General features: G+C 48.1%; 1 protein-coding gene across 4 annotated transcripts in view; it reads left to right on the forward strand.

The window, feature by feature from the left end:
• Window positions 1-19,589, forward strand: part of LOC138070571 (transforming acidic coiled-coil-containing protein 2-like) — a 154,370-nt gene that overhangs the window by 127,680 nt on the left and 7,101 nt on the right. For 2 of the 4 annotated variants that reach the window (XM_068961862.1, XM_068961863.1), the window contains 8 exons: window positions 1,668-1,729; window positions 2,744-2,859; window positions 4,244-4,415; window positions 5,686-5,826; window positions 6,709-6,798; window positions 13,656-13,799; window positions 14,261-14,337; window positions 15,755-15,798. In XM_068961862.1, the coding sequence (XP_068817963.1) occupies window positions 1,668-1,729; window positions 2,744-2,859; window positions 4,244-4,415; window positions 5,686-5,826; window positions 6,709-6,798; window positions 13,656-13,799; window positions 14,261-14,337; window positions 15,755-15,798 (846 nt within the window). The remainder of the gene's footprint in view (window positions 1-1,667; window positions 1,730-2,743; window positions 2,860-4,243; window positions 4,416-5,685; window positions 5,827-6,708; window positions 6,799-13,655; window positions 13,800-14,260; window positions 14,338-15,754; window positions 15,799-19,589) is intronic. The other 2 variants (XM_068961865.1, XM_068961864.1) reach the window with 1 other exon arrangement.

The following is a 19,589-nucleotide window of genomic DNA, read 5'->3' on the forward strand; positions in this document are numbered from 1 at the left end:
TTGGAGGAGCAAAGAGCTGATTTTGTAGTATCTTCTCCACTTAGTCTTTAGCAGAACAATAAAAATGAGCGCGGGCATCCTCCAGAAGAAGCCCTAGAAATCACTCTGTCTTTCACTATCCCCTGCCTTTGGAAGATAGTAAGTCTTAATAAATGAACGCTTCTGTGTCTTCAGTCGAGGCAGACCCCGGGGACAGGTTCACAGCAGGGTTATAGACACTGAGCTCCTGCCCAGCATGTGATTCGGCTTAGTCCGTGTTCCTCCGCAGGGATGCACAAGTCAGCACCTTCAGGATGTGTGAGGTCTTTCTGGCCATTAATCCACAAAACCATCTCCATTCCCATGAGCAGGTCACGCCTGCCAGAAAGATGCATTTGCTTCATCCCAGAGATTCCTGAAAAGTTATCCACGGGGTTAAGTACTGGAGTTTATTCAGCCAAAACCACACACACTTGCAAGTTTTGAGAAAGTCTTTGAGGAAATCCTTCATTTATTATTTTTTTGGCCTTGCCTCGCGGCATGCAGGGTCTTAGTTCCCTGACCAGGGATCGAACCCATACCTCCGGCAGTCTTAACTCCCGGACCACCAGGAAGTCCTGGATATATCTCATTTTAAAGTTCATATTTAAAGGATCATTTAAAAACGATCCCTTCTGTTGAATATGCTTATGAATATATAGGAATGAGGGACTTTAAATCAGAAGAACTGCTGCTATTTCTGTTTATTTAAAAAAATTAAGGCATTGGGCTTTAGGGATTGCCATTGACACTCTTGCTTTCTGAGTGGGTCATGTCATGTCTCGCTTTTCTTCTTAAGTGGAAAAGAGCCGTCGGGTAGCTGTGGGTTGGGGTTTTTACGATGATAGGATCCTCTTCTGTCTTGTTCACTACCGTATCCACCGTGCCCTGCACTGTCAGGCACTTAGTAGGTGCTCAGAGTCCATTCACCAGACAGGGACGTGGATGGAGTCGCAGAGCTGGGTCTCCACCTGTAACTGCCTGGGAGCCGAGGCAGGCAATGGGATTTCTAGTCTCCAGTGAGAGTATCTGGAGTTTTCCTTGTGGCCTAAAGTCTCCTGTCAACTTGAAATAGGCCATTACTCCACCAAATTGGACTTTAATAGTCTTTGTGTCTGAACATTTGATTCAGACCAGCCCCTTGGTACTGGCGGAATTGGGGGGAATGTTCTAAGCGACTTGCAGAGCTTCTCTTATAGCAGCCCTGCTCTTCCTGCTTGCTTCCATCAACCAAATGGGCAGCTCGGGTCCAGTTCCAAAATGTCACCAGGACTTGGGAAGATTCCCTGAACTGCACTTGAGACTTTGAGAGAAAGCAACACCCAGAGGGTACGCACGCTCTGATCTGAAAACTCAGTGCAGGATGCTCAGATCTTTTCCCAGTCAAATCCGTGCTTGGTCTTGACATTTAATTCCCGTGGACTCTCAGACTCCCAAGTGGCCGAAGCCCCTTTATGGTAAGAGGTTTACCACTTGTCTGAAAATAGCTAAGGCGAGCCTCCCCTTTTGACTGTATTGGAATCTCAGTCAGTGGACATTCTCAGAAAGCTTAAAGCCTTGTTCCAGGCCCCACCTTGCCCAGCCAAACAGATCTTTTGTTTTCATTTCTCCCCCTCTGGTGCTCACCTCTCCTTTTGTTTCTTTTGCAGAGTTGGATTACAGAAACTCCTATGAAATCGAATATATGGAGAAAATCGGTTCCTCCTTACCTGTAAGTTCTTCTGCCTCCAGCCAGCAGGGGACTTGCTTTCCACCCTGTTTTGGGATCAGTTTAGTGACCTGGGGCTGGAGTGGGGGATGGGGTTGAGGTTTGTCTCAGTCCACTTCAGATGCCATTTTCAGGGAGGAAATGATAGGATGCTGTTAGACTTCCTGAAAGAGCTGGTCCGAGGTTTCTTTTGAAAAGGCCGAAGGCTAGTGGTTGTTTTTAAGCTATATCATGGTCCGGTTTCTTCAGACTAACTGCTTTCTGTAATTGGAGATGATCCCTTTGAGCAGTAAGTCTGTCCCCCATTCCTTTCTCGTTTTGAGTCACTATGATGGGCGGCTGTCTTCCCTGGCTTCATATGTGTTGCCCCTGGGTGTTTGGTCCTGAACGCGACCTCTTGCGCTGTGCTGTCTTCGGGCAACACCCACAGGGGCGTGGCGATGCCGGGAGGTGGGGGGTGGCGCTTGTGCGACACCCAGGATCCCAGACTTGTTGCTCTTCTATTGCTTTCTCTGCGTCGTTCGTAGATGTGAGGTCGCTGCTTCTAAACCACACAGTTGCTGTAAGTCAGTGAACCTCGATGGCGATGCTGATCACACTAGTCCGTCACACCCGTGTCCCCCCATTCTACTGTGGGCAACACCTGGGCGGGCTCTCTCCGACCCCTCTGTTTATCCTGGGTGACCAGCATGCTTGTGCACCCAGAGAGGATGGCCGCTAAAGTCAGTGGCCGAGCAGCAGTGAGCGTGTCTCACACCAACCCCATCGCAGTCAATCCTCAGAAACGTTCCCCCCTGGGTGGAGTCGCACTTTCTCTTTCCGCCTTCCCCTTCCTGCCATCCTCGCCTCCTCTCTCCTAGCCGGTACCACTTTCTCCTCTCTTCCGGGAGGCTGGAGAGAAAGGAAGGCTCCTTCCTGACCAGTTAGCTGTCCCCATCGAAGTGTGCTCTGGTTTTCGTCTCGGTAGCGCATTCAGACCACGGTGGCTGAGCTGACATGTGACTTTGATCCCTGCAGCAGGACAACGATGCCCCGAAGAAGCAGGCCTTGTACCTTATGTTCGACACGTCTCAGGAGAGCCCGGTCAAGTCTCCCCCCGTCCGGATGTCCGAGTCTCCAACGCCGTGTTCAGGGTATGACTGCCGTGATGAGAGAGCTATGCCCTGGGAGGCAGGTCCCCGGCCTCTGAGCCCCTACACTTCTCTCCTGACCTCGATTCATTTGTACACATGCAGCCCACGTCTCCATCTCAGCGTCCACTCTGACGTAGATGCAGCGGGTTTGTCCCTGGCTGCCCTTTGGACTGAGCTGGGGTCCTTTAACCAACTGAACGTGTGCACCCCTCTCATCACCTCCCAGCACACACACCGCTTGATTCTGTGATTCGTGCCATGGGGAGGTAGCATGCTGGAGCATTCCGAGCCACAGTCCCACTCCTGGTCCTCACTGGTCACTTGAACCCTCCTGGGCTGCTCTGCCCTCATGTGTAAACTGAGAGTAAGGAATACAATCGACCTTGTAGGGATTTTATGAAGATGAATTGAGGCGCTGAGTCTTACAGGCATCCCCCAGTGGGGATGGGGCTAGGGGTCCCTGTCCAAAAAGTCATCAGGGGGAATGAACGGAGATGCTGTAAGGAGAGCACCGGTCACGAGGCCTGGCACAAATAAAGTGCCTGATAAGTGCTGATTTTTAATAAGATGGGAATGTAAGCCTTTGTCAGGGTCCGGTTCTGAGCTGTGTGGTGCTGGGTCAGGTGTGGGTGGGGTTTCATGCTGACACTGGGACCTTCCTGCCCTCCCCTGCTGGCCTGGTCACTGAGTAGGAGTGAAAGCACTTGCTTTGACTTCTCACACTTACTCCAAAATCTGCCCGGGGCGGGGAGAATGAAATGATGACCTTATTACAACAGCAGTCATGGTACCTTGTGACCGGCACAGTGTCAACGTGCGTCCCATGCAGGCAGTATCTCCCTTGATCTTCACTAAGTTACAGCCCCTAATCTCTTCTGAGGTGCACAGCCAAGAGCCTAGTGGTCTGCTTAACTCCAGAGCTTGTGTCCTTGGGCTTCCCTGGTGGCTCAGACAGTAAAGAATCCGCCAGTAATGCAGGAGACTTGGGTTCAATCCCTGGGTTGGGAAGATCCCCTGGAGGAGGGCATGGCAACCTACTCCAGTATTCTTGCCTGGAGAAACTCATGGACAGAGGAACCTGGTGAGCTACAGTCTCTGGGGTTGTAGAGTCAGACACTACTGAGCAATTAATACTTCCACACTTTGTGTCCTTAGCTAGATGGCATCTGGACTTCTGGTTCTACTGTGTCAGCAGGCCTTAGGGTGGGACTGGACCACCCTCCACTCAGCCAGCAGGCCCCTTGACTGTCTAAGACCTGTCCGTTTTCCTGGGGGTAATATAACCCTGAAAGTCCAGCATCCCTTGGCATATTAGTCGAGGCATCCTGGCTGATTTTGGTGGGGTTTCCAGTGCAGACTCTAAAGATGCCCTTTGCTTCCTCAGCTCAAGTTTCGAGGAGACTGAAGCCCTTGTGAATACCGGGGCAAAGATCCAACATCCCGTTGCACGAGGGCTGGCCCCCAACCAGGAGCCACACTTGCAGGTGCCAGAGAAGTCCTCCCAGAAAGAGCTGGAGGCCATGGCCTTGGGCACCGCGTCGGAAGTGATGGAAATTGTAAGTGGGGTCGGAGGGACCTGAGATGAACTGTGGATGAACCCAGGACCAGTGGGCTTCCATCACTGCTCGGACCCGGTCTTTAAAGCACCACTTGCCTGGTACCGGGCATGGGGCTGGAAGCTAGCCTAGGTCACCCCACCCAGTAATGATCAGAGGAAGGCTCTCTGTCCTCACCAAGATGGTTTTGCAGTTCTCACCTAAGTACGTTATTTGCTGTCAGGGTTATTAACTTTCCACCTCCAGCCCCTTCCAGCTGGACTGTGGCTTTGGAGCTGTCATCCGTCTATATCCTACCTCTCTGTCTTCTCTGGCAGAGGGCAGAGAATGGTGGAGCAGGTAAACGCTCTCCTTTTGAGAGACAGTTGGTTCTCCTGGGCCTTGGTGATGGGAAGTGCCTTCTGCGTGTAGACCAGGACTTAACACCTCTACCTTCCCCAGCCCTGTGGGGCTTTCGCAGAGCAAATAGACCTGAGCTCAAGGCCCCGCCCCCAGCCTCCACACATCTAAAGAGAATCATCCTTCTAGATGAATTTTCTCTTGCTTATTTTACCTCCCTGCTCGCAGTCCCTAAGAGGATTTGAGGCCACTGACTTAGCATGTTACCTTGTTGTTCCGGATGAGTAGACGTTCATTTAACTCATGCATCCAGTACTTAATTTAGCACCTACTGTGTGTCTGTCTGTTGGACACTGGAAAGATAATTATGAGCAAAAACATGGTCCAGACAGGACTCAGAGCATCTTTCAAACAGACATCATGAGGCACTCATGCTTAATTCAAGTTTCTGCCAAGTTGGCTTCTGGTTTTGAAGTCTTTCTGATCTTTTTCTTTTGAAAGCATCTTTCCATTATTTAGAAAATAACCTTTTACCAAAACCTGACTTTGGATATTTACGCTGGAAGGTATTTTCCTGATGCGTTATGTTACGTTTGGAATCCCCGTCAGCTAGCTTGTCTCCCACCTGCTGAGGTTTTCAAGTAACTAAGGACAGCTGTCCTCCCAGCAACTGCTTATGGAATGGGGGTGGTGTGGGGGTGGGGAAGGACCCCAAGACGGTGCTTTGGGGGAGGGGGTTGGGCCTGCCAGTCTCGAGATGCCCGTCGTCAGCACGTGGACATCCGTCCAGGTAAAGAGGGAGGTATTGGCACGTATACTCTCTTTGGCCTTAAGGCAGAAATGTTCAGCCAATAGATGGGTGGTCCTTGCTCAGAAGCTGTCACTCTGTCTCCTCTGTTTTTCCTCTGTGTCCTTCTCTGCCGGCCTTCAGACAGCTCCCGAGGGCTCCTTTGCCTCTGCTGACGCCCTCCTCAGCAGGCTAGCTCATCCAGCCTCTCTCTGTGGTGCGCTTGACTATCTGGAGCCCGACTTAGCAGAAAAGAACCCCCCAGTCTTTGCTCAAAAACTTCAGGTTTGTAGCCCATGTGTGACTTTGGGGGAGTTTGTCAAAAACCTCAGTAGAGAATGAATCTCCGAACTCCAAAAGCCACGAGGCAGGAGTTCATGGAGCATTGCTGTGAATATTCCAGATGGAATCGCTTCCCCTCCAAGACTGATGTATGTGGCGTTCTCTACCCGGGACGCCAGAGTGATATAAATCGTGTCGTTCCATATGGAACAAACCGTTTGTATTTCAATTTGGAAATTGGATCCAAACAGTCATTTTTCAGACGTCTTGATAGCCCCAAAAGCAGCTTTCTGTGATTTATTGATGGAACCAAGGGTATTAGCTCACCAGCGAGCCAGGCTGTTTATATATATGAGATTATCTCAGACCCCCATTGAGATAACATCTGGACTCAGGTCTCGCATCTGGAACCAAAACCATTCTCTCTACCCTGCGCTTTAAATTTGACCACTTAATTTGATATTCCCCTAGACTGGGGCGTGCAGAGCAAACCTAGAGAGATGGCTTATAGTCCTTTGAGAGATGCAGATCCATTCATGGAAATTGTTGGCCAACCTTACATGAAATGAACAAAGAGAAATCGAAGGAAACGGCGCACTAAAAATTCTGATCCCGTTTTAAAAATCATTTCGTATTTGATGGCATAATACTTCTGACAGACATTCCAAAGGGTGATTTAACAAAACAAAAAAACCCGGAAATTAAGCACCTATTTCATGATCTGCTGAGGTGTTAATTGTGAAAGAAAGCCAGTGTGTGTGTTTTCCCGAGTACCTGTTACGACACATTCACGTGGCCCATTCGTTTCTTGGATGTGGACAAACATTTCCGTCCTGTCTTGCTGCATTTTCCCTGCGGTCTGCTCATTCCCCACCCCTCCGGCAGGAGGAGTTAGAGTTTGCCATCATGCGGATAGAAGCCCTGAAGCTGGCCAGGCAGATCGCCCTGGCTGCCCGTAGCCGCCAGGACACCAAGGTACCGGTTTGCTGCTGCTGTGTGCTGCCTCTGGAGAATGTTGTGTGGTCCAGACGCTTCTTTGCTAACCGCGGCCAGGCAGGTGTTCGACAAAGGATACCTCCCAAAAGCTAAAGGCGTAGCTCATGCATAAGTACACACTGAGTGCATGTCTTAAGATCTGGTCCACTCAAGCAGGAACCAAGCAGGGTGGGTGGAAAAGCTGGTTGAATGGAGGAAAATATGAGAAGCTCATGTACAGTCAGAGGAGGGAGGAAACTGGAATCAGATTGCAAAGTTAGATAGATATAAAACTGGTAATTAACCAGTTAACTATTCATAGTTAAACAGGACAGATAAATCCTGACCTTTGAAGTTCTTTTTTCTTCCTATAGAAATCATTTGCTTCTCTGTTGATGAAAAGTAATTTGTAGCTTTTCTGTTTTCTACAGTTATTATAGAATAATACTAATGATTATACTGACACTAGACCCTAATAAATAGGTGAAATAGTAAATAGCTGAAAACGAGACCTTCTTGACATGTCAGATGACCCTTAGGCCAGGGTCAAGAGGATTACAAAAAAGCTATCCTTTCCTGCAAGTAGAGAGCGTAATGTTTGAGGCTTTGCGGTTATCTATCTGATCTCTGGACAGCTACTCAACTCTGGAGCTCTGCCAAAGCAGCAGTGGACAGCACTGGATGAATGGCTATGGCGGGGCCTGGTAAAAACCTTTTACAGGAAATGGCATTAGGCCATGAGGCCCACACCCTATAGTTTGGCTCAGACGGTAAAGAATCTGCCTGCAGTGCAGGAGACCCAGGTTTGATGTCTGGGTTGGGAAGATCCCCTGGAGAAGGGAATGGCAACCTACTCCACTCTTCTTGCCTGGAGAATCCCCATGGACAAAGAAACTTGGTGGGCTACAGTCCATGGGGTCGAAAGAGTCCTACACGACTGAGCGGCTCACACTTTTGCTTTCTCATTATAGTGTGCCAGCCTTTCTCTAGAGGAGAACATGATGTTGACAGTCCCTGTAGAGATCGTTTTGCTAGCTTCCAGGTTTGGAGTCATTTTGCTCAACAGTTGGGTTGAGTTACTGTTGCCGTGCGATACGGCACGTGGTCCACGGAGGTTTAGCCCACTCCCAGGGCTGATGGGTGCCCTTGGAGTTTGAGAAGCCTCCTCATTCCCTCCCCCACACCCAACCCCCAGGTGGCAGCCCAGTAAAAACCTGGGCTATTAGACAAGAACTGGGCCCCAGTGCACTCTGTGGCCTTGAACCAGTGGGTGAGCCTCAGGTTCTCCATCTGTGTCAAGAGGCTAATAGCAAGCTTGCTGTGAGGACAGTAGGTGATGTGCAGAGAGTGGCACCATGTGTGGCACACAGTAGGCCTGCAATCAGTGAATGGGCGCTGACCTTCACTGGTGCCTCTGTTTCCCAGTGAGACGCTCCCAGTATCCTCATACAGCAGGCCCAGGTCCCGTTTTACACAGGGGGAAAACAGAGCCTGGGAGCCAGCCCAAAGCCTGATGGTGATTCACTGGCTTTCTGAGAGCTAGTGCTTTCATCTCCGGATGGGAGCCTGTTGACTGTCCATCTCAAGTGACAGCTCGCATAGCAGCAGGACCATCTCTCATCCTTGATACAGGATCAGGAATTCACGCTGCTCCTGCCTTGAGTGAGGGCCCCCTGCATGTGGTCCCCCTGGAGCCAAACAGGGACCCCTCTTCCAGATACATCTCTTGAGATGTCTTCCCATGGATGTCCATACCAGGAGCCTTTGGACCCAGAGTCGAGACACGAATGTAAAGTCTAATTGTTGGTGTCCTTGTTCTTGTGGCCAACTCTTAAACCTGTGTTAAATTTCCATGAAATGAGATTTTTAGAATACATTACGCAGTAAGGAATTTTCCCCCCTTAGGTTTATTTCTTGATATTCTTGGTTAGTGGCCTAAACACAGAATGAATTGCTTAAAGTTTGGTCACTATGAATACAGTTTATTCTTGTCCAGAAGTGTGTGGCAGAATCATGTTCTAAGTAGTTCTTATTGAGTATGAAGTGTTTGGAACTGTGTGGTACCCTTGCCTGCTTTCTCAGAGATGGCCAGCAGTTGACTCCCAGGCAGTTACAGCCTGTTCTCAGACCATGTGTCCTGGTTCTGATTTAGAAAATACTGTCATGTGAAATCTCCTGAGTGTAGTTTGGAGAGACAGCATCCGCTCCCTCCTTGCATATTCCAGAAGGGCGTGTTAAAAGATTCCATGGGGTCTTGGAGTCTGAGGAGTATTTTCCTCCACTGTAGGAACTTGTACCACTTTTGTAAGAAGTCTATTATCTAGGGACCTTGGCCCATGGAAAATAGATGCTCTTTCCTATAGTTAATTAGCCCTAGGGTGATCCATTTGCTTGAACCCAATTAGGTCCCTCTGGGTTTCTTGTTCGTGAGAGCCTTGATAGTCCCTTAGTGCATTGGAAACTGTTGATATATAGGAAGAGAAAATAGCAGCTGTATATCCAATTGGCTCTTTCTGCTGCCCGTATATTTCAGCTGCAAGTGACACAGCCCCCATCTTTTTGGCAGCGTGATCTTAAACTGTGGCTCACACAAAATGAAATCTCTCAGAATGAAAAAAAAAAAAAAAACAAACTCACACCGAGGGGATGAAAAGCATTGTGAAATATGACAGGGGTGAATTCTGGTCGCTCCTTGGAGCAGCTTCACTCGCGTTTCCCTTTAGACTGAGGGTCAGCAAAGCCAGCCTCCCAGGGACTGCAGTGGGGTTTCCTCCTCCTCATTAGTCAGAAAAGGTTAGAAATGAGGGAAATGCAGGGGCTGGGATGTAAGACTCCAGCTTGTTTTTCTTCCACACGCTTCTGGCAGTGTGGTGTCCCCCTGGGGGTAGATCTGACCGGTCCCTGGCTCTGCGGTGCCGTGGCCCTGAATTTACCACTGAACCAGGATGGACAGAACCTCGGAGTCCCATCCGCATGGCTTTCCAAGGGCTGCAGGACTCAGGGATGGATTGCCTTTGTATGTGTAACAGACGCTGGTTGTGGTCCCTAAAGCTGTTGGCCTTTTGGGAAGAGGGGACCCTATGTAAGGAAAGAAGGCTGTATCTGGGTAACTTAGGAACAGGCATCATACAAACGGCAAGCTTTGGGGCTGGAGGAAGTCCTAGAAAGAGGCTCCTCTGGGCAGGAAAGGGTATTACTGCTAGTATATGATTCCTGCAGGTGTCCTAGCCGATGAAGGCAGAGACCTGGCTTGTCGCAGCAGGAGAAGGAGGAGTCAGGTCTGGGGCAGTTATGTCGTTGCTGAGCAGCCTGATATCCTAGGGTCCCTTTCTCCTGCTGTGTCCAGGCCCCCACACATGATGCCTCAAACCCACAGCAACCATCTGAAAAGCAGTGGCAAAGGGCTCGCACATGGGTTTCAGATTACTGCCCAGTTGCAAGAATTTGTGGTTATCGCCTGCAGCCTAATGTTGAGGGTTAAGGCCATGCCTTCCCCCCCTCCCTCCAGAAATTTGATTATTTTTTTAAAGGGAGAATATGTTATATTTTTTATTTTTTAATTTATTTTTTTAAATGCATGCTTTTTTAATCTATGTTTTAATTGGAGGATGACTGCTTTACAGCACTGTGTTGCTGTCTGCTCTGCGACACCATGAATCAGCCATAAGTATACGTCTGTTCCCTCCCTCTTGAGCCTCCCTTCCCCCCGTCGCCCCCCGTCCTCCCCCTCTAGGTCAGAGCACTGAGCCGTGCTCTACAGCTTCCCACTCGATATCTGTTTTATACATGGTAGTGAATATATGTCAGCTACTCTCTCAATCTGTTCCACCCTCTTTTCTGAGGCCATATCTTGACCCACTGGGATGGAGTGGCCAGTTGGCGCTGACGGTGCCTCCTGTGAGAGTGGATTAAGGGCACGTATCAACTCCCTTCCTCTTGTTTGTCATCCTGAGCTTGAGACCGCCCGTTGTCAGACTTGGGTAGCACAGCAGCAGGGTGAGGCTGCTCTCTGCCTGACCTGGCACCGTGTGGCCCAGACACCCCCAAGCGTCCAGCCTGTGTCCATGCTCCATGACCTTGGCCCGTGGCCCGATCTCGTCTCCTGGGCCCCACTCCGTGCTCTCTCTGCTGTGCCTTCCGGTTCCGAGGGACAGCAATCCTGCCTTGGTCCCGGACGGGGCAGCTTCCCGTAAACCTGGCAACAGGGGATTGCCCAGGATGGGGACTGTGAGCCCGGATGAGGGGCAGGGCCCACAGCCCCTGGCTGCAAGGCTAGAAGGACCCCAGGCATGTCTGTAGGTCTCACTGGGGTGACCATGCCCCAGGGGTCCCCATAGGGATCAAAGTTCGAGGGAGAGGATTGAAGGCGTGGACGTCAGTTCCACAGTCCCGTGTGATCTGAGTCACAGCCATTTCACATTTTAATTTGCTATTCTAGGGGCTTCCTGGCTCCTCTAAAGTAGCAAGTGGGAGAGTATGTGAAAGAAATACAGCTTAACCTAAGTCTGATCTTAAAATATCAGGAAGAGACAGAGCTATTAATTTCAGTTGAAAACAGTCCTTGGTTGTAAGAGAAAACCAGGATGTGTATCTTGAATTTCATTGACATGCAGCTACGTGGGTGATAATTCAGGTGGACTCTGAAAGTCATCGTTTCTATATTGAAAACACAGGTGGCCAGGATGACCAGAGATGGTGAATCACTGTTTCGGTAGTAACTATTTGCATTTACTTAGAAAGCTCATCCTTTTGTTTGTTTTTCATCCTCGTCCTTGTTTCACAAAGGACATGAGGCAGCTTAAAAAGAATTAATTCCTGCATTGATCTTATTTCATTTCTGCCCAGTACAGTAAAATTAGTTTTCATTCATTTTTCTCTTCTACTTCAAAGAGCTGGTTTATTTGGAGTCAGAATTAAATCCCATTCTAGGAAATGATCTGGCCAAATCTTATTTAGATTCTCATTTTTTTCATCATCAGAGGTACCGGGATGTTCTTTCCATTTTGAAATTTTATTCTGATTTTTTTTCAAAGAACACATTATTTTATTTAACTGATAGGAACAATTTTTTTAAAAAATCCTCTTCAGAATTTTATGTTTTTGAACTCTCGTGATAAATGTAAGTACTGAGTCTTGATGCCATTATTATAATTTTCCATTTACTTCCTGAGAAGTTTCCCTTTTGACAAGCAGAATGTTGACAACGTTGCAGACATTACAGATTAACCCCTAGACAGGAGAGGTTCTGCCCTCCAATCTGGTTGGTGGCCCTCTTTCTTCTAAGAGGTCAGTCTGCCTGCTCCAGAGAGCTGTTAGCTCTGGCTGTTAGCTGTTCTGCTCAAATGTCCGGCCACAGGAGTACCTTTAGGACCTGAGGCTGAAGGATCCTGGCATTCCATTTGATGGGTGGGCATCCCTAATGTCTGGTTGAACAAAACTGTGTTCTCCCCTCTGAGCAGCAGTCGTTCTGACTGCACGTGAGAGTTAACCCAGATACTCAAGATCAGGCTGGGGTGTGACAGCCACATAGCAGACCCTTGCTTTCAGGAGAGCATAAACCACTTAGTTCATCGTGCATGTGTACAACTAACTAGTCCTAACCCTGTGACCTCCAGTCCTATCCATTAAGCTTCTACCTACGTTTTCCGAGCTGTCTCAGGTTCCTTGTCTCTGAGGCCACAGTAGGGTAGGCGTAACTGTTCCCATGATTTAAGAGAGAGATTGTGCTCAAGCACCTTCAGGTCACTCCCTTCCCACTTACTATTGGTTCTTTAATCTCTGCTTCCACCTACATGATAAGTCCTCCCTGTTCCATCCCCACATTTCTTTCTTCTACATCACTGTTCTGTTCATGACTCCGTTTCTTGTACACGTTTCCCAAGGAAGAAGCAGTTGCCCTCCCATTGGACCACCATTGCTTTGCATCGAATCAGACGCTAGTAACCAGGGTGGAGGTTTGCCTTGGCAACCACGACGGGCCAGGAGGTTAATGAATGGGACTGAGAGTGTGATTGGTTTGGCGTTTCTTTGCAGTAGAGCTAGACTGACAACCCTGCTGCGCTGGTTGGTGATGTTCCTAACATTGCATTTCAAGTGTGTTGGAAACAGCTGAGCGTTTGTGCAAAAGGAAGAATAGTCAGTGTAGACCTCTCCTCCCTGGTGACTGTCCAGTGTCAGTTGTGGGCGGTGGGGAATCTCTTATTCGCACACACTCACGCACATGAATATTGTCAGTAATCCAGTTTTCTATTTTCCCATTGATACCATTGAACTCCAGGGTAACGCTTACCTTTTGGCATCCAGAAACTCATTCACTGAAGGTGACATTGCTTGACGTCTACAGTAGGTCTTAAAACTTTGTATGACTTTTATACTTTCAAAGAGAGCTAACCAATGCCCCCTAAATTGAAATGTGGACAGTCTCACAAAACCATCAGATCTGTGGTTATTCAAAACGAGGCAAACGTAGAGTAGAATTCAGCATTGTTCGCCATCAGGCTTTTATTTTGGAAGTGGTGCCTGCTGGAAGGTGGCCTTGGTAAATACTCGCTGTGGCTAAATGCCTGTGTCTGATAAACAGCAGTGATAAACAGGCGCTAGACGTGCTTGACTCCAGGGGCCGGGAGCTGGGGAGGCCTCCGCCACCAGCCTCTTTGTCAGCCTGTGCAGGTGCAAAATGATAAGACTGCCATAGATTGTATCTGGCATTTCCCCACTCATTAGTCTTAGCATTTTCTCATACTTTTGATGTTCTTTGTTTCAAAACCATACAACCAACCCATTCGTGAGAGGATGAATGCAGTTCTCTTTGTCAGAAGCATGATGGTCACTTTTTAAAATTAAAAACCGTTCCACAGAGAGAAGCTGCTCACCCACCGGATGTCTCCATCTCCAAAACAGCCTTGTATTCCCGCATCGGGACAGCCGAGGTGGAGAAACCCGCAGGCCTTCTGTTCCAGCAGCCCGACCTGGACTCCGCGCTCCAGATCGCCAGGGCAGAGGTACTGTGGTGTGTGGGTGCCTCCGAGAAGGCAGGGCCAGCTCTGGGTGCCTGCGAATAGCTCCCATTCTGCCACTTGTAAATAAACATACGTCCCCATGGCCCACAAAGCCAGCATCTCTGGACACAGACCTCCTCTGACCACTCCTGGCAGAGATAGGTAGCAAACTGTGGGTTTTGATCTTGGACACTATTGTTTAATAAGCCTTTGTTGGCCTCATTTGATTTATAACAAAAAAAAAAAGCACACACATTTTTGTTGCGCTCCAAGGGCATCGTGAAAGTTTGGCATATGGCTTATTTCTGTCACGCTTGGGGAAATTCTCTCGGGACTATACTTGTTTGGTGCAGCAGGTTTTAATCCCATGTTTGTTCATGTCTCCTTGTCTCGGTCTGTGAATTGCTCACATCAGAATGGACTCATCTGGGACTAACCTTTCCTCTTCTTCGCCCTGATACTAGATCATAACCAAGGAGAGAGAGGTCTCAGAGTGGAAAGATAAATATGAAGAAAGCAGGCGGGAAGTGATGGAAATGAGGTCAGTTGTGATGCTTGGGCTTCCTGGTGACCTGGGGAATGCTTACCTGTGGTTTGATAACAGCTAGAACTGGTGTGGCCCCATGAACAGTGTCCTCTATAGAAGTTACTCTTTATTCCACGAGGATTCTTAGTATATTACTATTATTAAAATACCATGAGCATGAGTTAAATAATGCACTCATTGGGAAAAACCTTGATGCTGGGAAAGATTGTGGGCCGGAGGCGAAGGGGCAGCAGAGGCTGAGGTGGTTGGATGGCATCACCGACTCAGTCGACATGATTGAAGAAGCCTGGCACATTGCAGCCTGTAGGGTCGCAGGGAGTCAGGCACAACTTGATGACTGGACAACAACAAAATACACCTTGAATGAAAAACAAATCGCCTTCCCACTCAGCCTCTGGTTCCACAGCCAGGTAACCGCTGTGTACCATTTCAGGGGTATCCTTCCTAGACTTTTGCATTTTAGATCCCAAATGTGTTAAGGTATCAGTATAACCTCCTTTTTTCTTTAGTGTAGTATAGAAGTGTACATGGCGCTACATTCTTTTTTAACTTAAGATAACTTAGATTTTTATACATCTCAATCTTGTTCAGTTGTTTGACAGTCCTTATGAGGGTCTAATACAATTAATTTCACCAGTCTCAATGGATAAACATTTAGGGTGTCTTCCAAATTTCACCTGAGTGATTTATTTTCATTTTCTGCATATAGTCATAGAAGTATGATGTCTACCGCATGGGAAGCACCTACTGTGTGCCAAGCTCTGTGCTTTTGTCTAGAGACGCATGATCTGTTTCTCCCCACAGCCCTTAAGGGGATGGTCAGCCCCGTTTGAAGCCTCAGAGAGGTTAAGTGACTTGACCAAAGCCAAATTTAAAAAAAGAAAATGTTCTTGGGTTCTAAAGAGAAATCAAGGAAGACTTCTTGGAGGAGAGAGCATTTGAATTGGACCTTGAGAAACAGATTCTGACAGGTGGAGATAGAGGGGAAGTGAACAACCATGTTCAAGGCCACAAAGACAAGAAAGCTCAGAGCAGATAAGAAATCATTTGCTATCATTGCACAGGATGGTTGACAAAGAAGATCAGGCCTGGGTTACAGAAGGCTTTGACTATCAGGCTGAAGTTTTAGCCTTATTGTTTTCTCAATGAGCAGTGGAGAGACACAGAATGTTTTGTATTATACAAGGGAGTGATGTGTTCAGAGTCGTGCACTAGGAGCATGAACCTTCCTGGGTGTGCAAGGAGAGGGCCGAGGTTGGAGGGGACCCACGACCTTTGAGCCACCTGGGACCCAAAGGACTTGTCCTCTTGGACAGTGCTCAGGCTGTTGATGTCCAGCGCATGGGCACCCGCGTGAAAGTAAAAACCATTGTGTGGGCCTAGTACCAACCTGTTTCCACTTCTCTTACAGGAAAATCGTGGCCGAGTATGAGAAGACCATTGCCCAGATGATAGGTGAGTGTCTTCACTGGCAAGGGCTCAGGCCCACCCTGAGGTTTCTGAACTGTGGGGCGTGCTTTGAAGCTAGAGACCCAGAGTGTGTTCTTCTCAGGCTCCCCTTAGCACATGAAGCCCTTTAGGGAGGGACCAGAGCCTCCCAGAACGAGGCTCTGCTGCAGGCGGTGAGTCTGGGGACCTCCTGGAAACGCCCTTAGTATGCAGTGGGGACCCATAGCCATCACCTTGATGGTCACCACTTGACCCAGCCAGGATAGTCCACGTCATGGGGGCCCAACCCTAATCAAAAATTGGGATTGGTTCCTAAGATGTTTGGAGGCTTTTTTGCTCATAAGAGAGAATTAGATCTCTAACATCAAATCGCTAAACCCTAATATAGATTAGATGCAAGTAAAAAAAAAAAACCCACTGGCCTTTACATAGGGTCCAGGACAAGGAATATTAGAACATGCGAAAGCCCAGCTGCCTGCCCCTGTTAACTGATCGCTGCTCTTTCTTCCTGAGGTTGGATACTGCCTCAGAAACTGTCTTAACACAGCATCCCTGGCAGCCAGTAGTGACAGATTACTTTGGCCTGCAACGAAAGAAGCCCTCAAGTAACCAGACCTCTTAGTAACTCCCCACAGCCAGCCTTTAGTAACTGGCTCTTCTGCTTTTAAAGACAAATCGAGAAAAGACCTTGCAGAAGTGCCAAGCCCAAGATTTTTCACTGATGATCACTATGCAGAAATGCTGTTAAGACTCTGGGGGTCAGGTGTGGAATTTTTGCTTATTTGTTCATTTGCTTAGGCCCATGATACTGGATTTAAATTTTTTTTTTTTTACTCCTAAGGACATGTGCTCACTGCAGACTGCAGTTTCTGTGTCCCAACTTGATGCTTGTTTCAGCTGATGACTTCTCATATCATATGAGCCATACCATACTTCTAGCTTTTGTCCCAAGATAAGCATGACAGGAACCTTGGGAACACTGAAGAAGCTGCCTACTGAGTGCTTTCCTTTCAAAAAAGCTTTCATTGTGGTTTATTACAATAAAGGCCATTTCTCCTAGAGCTCAGGGGAAAGCCCACTGGGATCTTTTTTAAGGATCAGCCTCATGGTGTATGCTTTCTATTAAATGAAACCTCTTTGTTAAATGTCCATAAAAATTTATGGATACATATGGATGAGATTAAAAAAAAAATTCTTGGAACTGAAAGTGCTGCTGAAAGTGTTCAGAAGGAAGCATTTATATCTTGCAATATACACTGTTTAGTGAGCTGAATGAGACCTTTCCACCTCCTGGAGTCGGGACATGAAGCATCACTCAGATCTACCTGGTTCATCTAGAAACATCCTTCCACACCTTGGAGTCGTACATTTTTATTTTTATTCTTGACGATGACGGTTAGGCCAGTGTTGGAAAGAATGTGAGCCTTTGCCCTGACAGCAGGCTGTCCACAGCAACCTAACTTACTTGCTCGACTGGCAGTTTGATAGAAGCTGACATTTCCCTCTTGAAAACTGATAAGACTCAGAATCTCTAGTTGACGTAAGTGGCCTGTCCTTACGTGGTCACCGTAAGTGGGGACAGAAAGCTTATTCCCCTCTGATGCTTTTGCTGTGTGTCTGCAGGCGACAGTCGTTAGAACAGTGTTTTCAGTTCTAGACCATCTGAGGAGCGTGTGGAACCCTGACTCCAGGGATTAAGGCCACACACACCCAGTCTCCCCTCCCAAGAGACCTGGCATGTTTGACCTGAGGGTCCACCTCTTCCAGAGCTCTAAGTTCACCTGCTTTGAGCGATTTCCTGTTTGGGGGTGCTTGAGCACTCTCTCGGTGGCTCTGCCAGCCCCCAGCATCCCCACTGGAAGCAGCTTTGTCACTCTTTAAGGCGCCCCTTTATGTATCCCCATTGCCACTCACTGCCCTCTTCATCATCCACGTTCCCAGAGCGGGTCTCATCGGAGCACGGTGGCCCGTCTGTGCGTGTCGTCCCTAGTCATTACGGCGGGTCACCGACTGGGGCCCCTGTCCTCCCCTTGCTGAGGACACGGGCTGCAGCGCGGCTGGGACTCAACTGTAGCCGTGGGCGGGACCTGCCTTCTTTCTGAGCAGGAAACCCAGCCATGTTTCCCATCTGGATCCTGTCTCTCTCTTCTCGTTCCCACTCACCCACCCAGCCTTCCCCATGGAAGGGCAAACTCAGAGAGCTGGGCAGTTCAGGGCCCAGAATAAATGTACCAGCATTCTGAGGTTAAAACCAGCTTCCACTCCACCTCCACTAGCCTTTCCTGGTTCCCGCCTGGCTCCCTGGCTTCCATTTAACCTTTATAAATGCTCTATGTCAGTGTAACATCTGTCCTGCCATGACTGTTCATTCTCATCATATGATACTAAAGAGACTATATTTCATTAAGTTCAAATATCGACTCTTCAGAATTTAGGACGAAAAGGGATTTCTGTGCTTTCTGCATTCTGGGTTGTTGCAATTGATTTTTTTTTTTTCCTCCCTGCTTTCCTAACAACTGCCCTGATTATCTGTTTTGCTTCCATTTTCTGTTGCTTCTTGCCCTTTGCTTGCAAAACAAACAGGCAAGCCTGGTAAGTAAATGCTTTTTCATCTAATTTGACACCCACCCATTGCAACCCTCATTTGTTGGTTTTTCTATCTTTGTTACTTTTGCTTTAGTGTTTTGGCTGCATTTCCCACAGGGTTTTATAGTGTTTTGCCTGAAAAAGCCAATAAAATCTCCAGGGCCATTGTTTTCCTGTGTTGTCTAGAACATCTTGGGTTTTGAGCTGATTTCCTGATTTGAAGAACCTAGAAGCATTTGTCATTTACAAAAAAAAAAAAAGATGTGTGAAGCATTCTCTCCTTTTTGGTCTCCTGGGAACAGGGAAATTCTATTTTTACAAGGGTTATGGTGGGGGGGTGGTTGGGGGGTGGAGGAGGAAAGGAAGCCTGAGGCAGTCTAATCTCAGATCCAGGAAATCAGATGGATTCCGTTTGATAAATGACTCCTTTACCAAGCCAAGTGAAATGTATACATGGCCTGAAACCAGCCCAGAATGTGTATTATACAGCTTGCTGACAACTAAGGAAGCAGCTAAAATTCAAAGAACAGAAACAAGCATTTGGTTACTGGTGGAGCTTTGAAGTGCCCTTTCTTTTAGGAGTCTAAGAAACAAGCATTTGGTTACTGGTGGAGCTTTGAAGTGCCCTTTCTTTTAGGAGTCTAGACGTAGCAGGCAGATTGTTGGTGGTTCTCGTCTCACTATATGTTCAAAAGCTCCCTCTTCGTGGGTCCCTGCAACTTGACATCATAGCAGTTCAGGGAGATAGTGATGCTGTTGATAACAGATCACTGATCCTGAGTTCTTACTATATGTTGAGGGCTTTATATTTAATCTTCCCCAAATGCCATAGATATATCCTCTCATCCCGTGTTTTCAGATGTGGAGGACAGAGCTGAAAAACTTGGTCCAAGGTCACACTGCCAGGAATTATCAGAGCTAGGACTGGGACGTGGGCTGTCAGACTCGCTCCTGGTTCTTCACCTCTGCCCTGGGAGGAGCAACTCTGAGAGGCAGGACATAAGGTGTCGTCCCAGCCTGTGGTTCTCCAGACATGGTCCCTGTACCAGCCGTCTCAGCATTGCTGGGGACCTTGTCACACGCACAGATCCCACCGCAGAATGACTGAATCAGATTCCCCTGGGTGGGCTCAGTCTCCTGCGTTTCAACAAGCTCCCAGCCGATCAGGGTGCACGCTTACATGTGTGAAGCCCCTTATTTTGGAGCTGAGG

The sequence above is a fragment of the Capricornis sumatraensis genome, chromosome 23 (genome assembly GCF_032405125.1).
Source record: "Capricornis sumatraensis isolate serow.1 chromosome 23, serow.2, whole genome shotgun sequence".
NCBI classification, from domain to species: domain Eukaryota; kingdom Metazoa; phylum Chordata; class Mammalia; order Artiodactyla; family Bovidae; genus Capricornis; species Capricornis sumatraensis.